General features: G+C 44.9%; 1 protein-coding gene across 1 annotated transcript; it reads right to left on the minus strand.

The window, feature by feature from the left end:
- Positions 1 to 1,869: 1,869 nt before the first annotated feature.
- Positions 1,870 to 5,379, minus strand: HIGD2A (HIG1 hypoxia inducible domain family member 2A). Its single transcript, XM_083182152.1, has 2 exons — positions 5,086 to 5,379; positions 1,870 to 2,351 (listed from the first exon to the last, which is right to left on the minus strand). The coding sequence occupies exons 1-2, from the start codon at positions 5,201 to 5,203 to the stop codon at positions 2,176 to 2,178; spliced, it is 294 nt and encodes a 97-aa protein (XP_083038278.1). The 5' UTR covers positions 5,204 to 5,379; the 3' UTR covers positions 1,870 to 2,175.
- Between the last annotated feature and the right edge of the window lie 507 nt (positions 5,380 to 5,886).

A 5,886-nucleotide genomic window follows, 5' to 3' on the forward strand; every position in this document is an offset into this window, starting at 1 on the left:
GACTAGTGGGGCTGCATGGCTTCCAGCATGCAACCCCTGGGAAAGAGCATGTTACCCCTGGCATAAAGCATCAAAACCCATAGCAATGAGCATGTGGGTAAGCTCCGCATATGAGGGATAATATATAATAACCATTACTGCGTGTGGTATTAATTTAATTGGCATTCCAGCGTTTGGTAGAACGTGTAATGATCATTATGGCACGTGCAACTTTCCCTCTTATTATTTTATTTGGCTCCTAAATTTTCATCCTGGATCCTAGATTTTAAATAAATTTGTCAAGCCCTGGCTTAGACGATATGTACATGCCGGGAGCATTGTGCTGTAAGCTTCGCACCAGCATGCTGTCCAGACACTCTAGTCACTGCCGTCGGCCAAGACTCAAATATCGGGATATAGGCACCACCATCCCTGCACCGCCCAGGGACAGCGGCATAACCAGCCAGCTGACAAGGTAACAAAACCTACCATATACCTAACCTACTTCTAAGGAGACAGAAAAAAGACTGAGGGGGTACAGGGAGAGGGAGCAGATATACCAGAGGGAGGAGGAGCAAGGGGAGGATCCTAGCATCATAGAGAAAAGCTACCTGTCTACAAACTGGGAGATCAGGGGTTAACCCATTGTAAGGCTGCCATGAAGTGGGAAGGAGAAATAATGAGTTACCTCCTGGCATAATGCTGTGATCATTAGGTCTGTGGGGAAATATATTCTTTAAAAATGGTGCCTCATATGCCATGGCTACCAAATGTTCTGTATTACCACTTTCACATTGAACCTCAGAACTAGGTTATGGCCGGGTTGGTGACGTATGGACCCAGATGGAGGTGCAGTGTGAAAGCACCACAGCTTATAACCTGGTCGATCATCCCAGCAATTTGACCTGGGATTTAAGAAGGGTTAAACCCAGGTTGCCCCCTGTATAATTGGTGACCCAGATTTACAAAGAAAGCACCAGAGTCGGGTCAGACCTAGGATCGCCATTCCGGGTACGACCAGTGTTTGCAATGTGAAAGGGGTATATGTGATGTTACAGTAACTGTAGTTTCATAATCTTACACAGAGTGACAGGGAGGACCTGGACAACATCCTCCACAAATTACACCTATCGCCTGTATTAAAAAGAAATGCTGAAATTATATGGCTTATTAACATTTTAGAACGTCAACAATGGACAGGAATTTTAGTGAAGGCAGCCATATTGTATAATAGGCTCTGTATAAAAAAGAAAATAAATAATGGCAGGGCAAGATTGGGCTGCAATGGGGGAGATTGCATTTGCTGGCTTTTCTATACCTGGTTTTACCAAGATGTTACAATCTAATTTTATTTTAAAAATAAACAACACAGACTGCACATATATACACGTAGTGGCCTAGACTAGTAGGGAATTGGCTCAGTTTCCAAATTAATGAAAAAATAATAAAATTATATTATTTTCTCCATTTGAAGTAGCTTACTTGTCTAGGCTGATTTACTTAACAAATCAACTTCGTTTTTGTTTTTTTAACTACCTTCTTTCAACAAAAAGATTTTTTTATTTTATTTTATTTGCGATAACATAGCTGGTAGTCATGTTTGAGACACATAACAAATTAAGATCTTCTCATTAACACTGGAGGAGACATATGCATTTCTCAAAACCTAGTGCCATTTGGAAATTCAGGATGGCGTAATCAGGAGCACAAAATTACAAGATCAAAATCGACCCCCAAACTGTTCATCAGCTCTGAAGTGCTTTACACTTTTATGCCATTAAAAGGGGAAGAGAGAAAGGATATATTAAAAAAATCCAGACATAGGATTATGAACCAAATTAAGAGGTAATTTGACAAAATTAAATTAAAATAGAAATCTTTCACTCAGCAGATTATTCACACCAGTTTATATACAGTATGCTTATACATAAGTTTAAGTTGCAGTAACAAAGACAAAGGGGTTTAATTGCAACAAATAACCTTGCGCTAAGTCTCCAAACATTCCCATCAATGTTACAGATGCTAGTTACCACAGTAGAGGTAGAGCTATACATGGTAAGGACATATTTCTGATAAATATTTCTCATCAGTTACTCATGGAGACAGTCAGATCCCCTCCTACGGCCACAGGTGTGCCTTGGATAGCACCAAAGTGCCTTGAATGGTGTCTTTGGATGAGCCAGTGTGTTTGTCCAATCAGTTTGGCGGAGCACGGGTCTTCATGGCAGCCATAACCACACCAACCATAAGTGCAGCCACTGTGAATCCCTGGGAGAGTATACGTGCACGCATTGACAGCTGGGACTGACGAGTTTTCCCCTGCTTGAAGGCAATGAGCCCATACGTTAAAGCACCAGCAGTGGCTAGGCACCCTGTAGTGATTATAGAGGGATAAGATATTCAGTTAATAAGACAAGTTTTCATTATAAATAACATTTTTGTGGCTGAAATTGAATATTTAGCATTAATTTGCTTGTAAACCACCATAGCAGCACTATACAAATGGGTAAGGTCCATAGGAGCTGAGAGGAGATCAGAAAACCATGTCTAGGAGATATATACTGCAACTACTCCTCCCCCTGGGGTGTCTGAAAAACTAAAGGCCCATGCACACTTGCCGATTTTCAGCTGAAAGTCTGCAAGTGTGTACAGGCCAGCGATGCCCGACTAGCGATGATGCGCGCTACTGAATCATCGCTAGCAAAGTGGGCCGTCTGCTGGTTTTACCAGCACATCTAGATATGTTGGCTAATATTTGAGCCATCATCGCTAGGTGTGTACTCCAGCCGGGCTGAAAGATGAGAGACTTTCAGCCCGGCTGACAGTGACTGCCCGCTCTCCCCGCCTGTCATACTCACTGCCGCGGCCGTCCTATCTCCCAGCGCATCCATCCCAGCCGGCGCATCTGTCTGCGTCTACCCGGCTCCAGCACACTGTCGCCTCCTGCCGTGCACGCCCCACCCCTCCAGCCGCAATCTCTAAAATTGCGCTATTAAAATACAATTTTTAGTGGTCGCTGTTGACACTCAATCCCCTACTAGTCGGGATAGAAAACACCAAAACACACCTACAATAGTGTCCACAGCGCCCTTAATCAGTAATGTCCATCAAACAATTCAATAAAAGTATATAAAAATAAATACACATGTAGTAGTTCTTTTTTTGCAAGAAGCTTTTTATTTTTATTTTCAGTGCATGTGACCAATAGGGTATTGGTCACATGCACTGAAAATAAAAAGAAAAAGCGGTACTTATGTAATATCTGGGCTCCCGTTTTTCTTATGAGACCGCGTCCCCTCGCGGGGCTCGCTGCGCTCACCACGCTTCGGGCACGGTGGCTCGCTGCGCTCGCCACACTATATAGAATCAACTCCATGCGTAGTTGGATAGTAGGGGTATGAAAAAATGGGATGCATTTAACATGGAAGCCCAGATAATACATAAGTACCGAAAAAGCTTCTTGCAAAAAAAAAGAACTACTACATGTGTATTTATTTTTATATACTTTTATTGAATTGTTTGACGGACATTACTGATTAAGGGTGCTGTGGACACTATTGTAGATATAGATATATATATATATATATATTTTTTACACATAACAGCCAGCAGGGGGCCGAGAGCCGCTCCTTACATATTCATATATTCACTGCTCCCGATCATTACATATGCACGATCGGGAGCAGTGTTAGCGGCTCCTACCCGGACCCCTGCTAACTCTCCCGGGGGGCAGCTTGTGCTGCCTGGGTCCCGGGGAGCCCACCTCCCCCCCACATACATTCTGGGGCAGGCAGGGAGACTTCCATCTCCCTGCCTGCCGCCGTCCCCCGGCTCCCTGCGGCGTCCGCCACAGGGGTTAAGATTCGCCGTCAGGGGAAGCGAGCCCCTGCGGCATTGAATACGGGGACAGGGAGGGCTGGCAGCGAAGGCTCCAGCCCTCCGGAACACGGCGACAGTGCAGCGAATCCTAAACAGGATTCGCTGCACATGCTGAATTTACACATTGAATACTGCCCAGAGAGCGACCCTTCTGGCACCTATTTTAGAGACAGAAGTAACAAAAGTGATGTGCGATATTTTCTATGCAATAAATCACATGCAATTTAACAAATGTACAAGAACTCCCAGGGAGATGCAGGGTGAGTTCAAGGGGAATCGTAAAAGCTAAAAAGCACCCATGATGTGCCACTGATGATCTGATTCATATATATCATAACGTGCTACACATATGATCTACATAGAATCCGATCTGCATGGGAGCGTGCATCCGATCGGATCAGACCTGGTGTCAAACACCTCCGATTTGGCCAGATTTCATCCAATATATCGGCCTGAACCTTCATAATTGGACCTGTGCATGGGGGGCCTTTACTCTGCATTGTATGATTTTGCTGTGGCCATTATCCATTTCAGTACCATTGTTGTCTGAGTAATGTACCATTACTTGTATTTTGTTAAAAAATAATTGAATTTATATAAAAAACAAACAAAACAAAAAAACACATTTAACCCTGAGTGCCAAGTGAATTTGTCAAAGATGGTGCGAAAATTGCCAAGGAAACATTTTTATTCATCAGAACGACCTGTACTGTTTAAGTTTTATAGGAAATAATCTAATTTTTTTTACACAACATATTTTATTTGAATTCATATAACAAATGTGTGCGACTGGCATTTTTAGCCGATATTTTGCACATCTCTCACAGATGTTGGCACGCAAAGGGTTAAAAATAAGGGAAAATTATGGTCCATGGTTGGAGTGCATATATTTTATACCACATCATCCCCGGCCCTCCCCCTCTGCATGTAATCCTCCCCAAAGTGTATATTGTTATGCCCATCATCTTCATTATGTTCATGTGAAGAAATGTATATTCCGAATTTACTTTCTGCGAGAAAATATGAACATAACATACATGCGGGCATACAGCGACACTCAGATTTAAAAAAAAAAAAAAGGCAGAAGTGGCATGTGTTTATGCTATTGCAGGGCACGGAGCACTCTGCCATCGGGCACGGGGGGCTGCTTCGGGGATGCCTGTGTAGGGTGCAAATTGGGGCAGGACATACTGATAGCCTGGCTTCGCCGCGCTACCCGATACTCACCAATAGGCACAAAGGGGTTCTCCTGAACTTTCCTAATGAACTTGCTCTTCAGCTCCTCCGTCTGCAGGTGCTGTGTTGGCGTGAAGCCATCTATGACCGGGGGCTCGGGATGCGCCATGTCACTAGCACCGTTTTGCAGACCTGCCTCCCGCAGTTTGTTAAGTTATTACACTGTCAAGGGCACGCTCCCTCCCCGCGCCGCGCACCAGCCGCTACGCCGCACACACAGGCCCAATCGGCGGCGCCCCTGGTCCAACATTTCTGGTCACGTGAGCAGCTGTCATCTTGCGTCCGCAAAGAGAATAAAGTTAGTCGTTCTATCCTTGCGTAATATCGTATACTGCCATCTAGTGGCATACTGTGATATTACATTACAGCTATAATTATGCAAATGTATGTGTGTTAAGGTGTACATACACTGCTTGCTGCCCATATTAAGGTGCCCATATACCATGGTTGCCTACCTGACCCTCTCCTTCAGGTACCTGTGCCAGCGATGAGGGAGGGGGAGTGCAGTGGGATACGGGCGTGTGGGCCACTGCTGAGCGGGTGGGTGCTCATCAATTTCCGTGGGTGCTCGGGCCCTCAAGCACCCACAGAATCGGCACCTATGGTAGGCAACCCTGCCATATACTGCAGCGATACACAGTGTATTGGTCATCCGACTCCCTTGAGCCACCCCACATGTGATACATCGCATGCAGTCCTTTTACATGTGATGTATAGCATGCAACCACACTCCCCACCTCTGGGAGGAGGGGCCGTGTCAGAGGTCGGACAGGCAACAGGTCTGACATGTGG

This window comes from Crinia signifera, chromosome 4 (assembly GCF_055691185.1).
Source record: "Crinia signifera chromosome 4, ASM5569118v1, whole genome shotgun sequence".
NCBI lineage: Eukaryota > Metazoa > Chordata > Amphibia > Anura > Myobatrachidae > Crinia > Crinia signifera.

Coding starts and splice junctions, on each gene's coding strand:
- HIGD2A (XM_083182152.1), bottom strand. CDS start 5,203: ATGGCGCATCCCGAGCCCCCGGTCATAGATGGCTTCACGCCAACACAG. Junction 2,352..5,085: donor GAACCCCTTTGTGCCTATTG/GTGAGTATCGGG, acceptor TAATCACTACAG/GGTGCCTAGCCACTGCTGGT.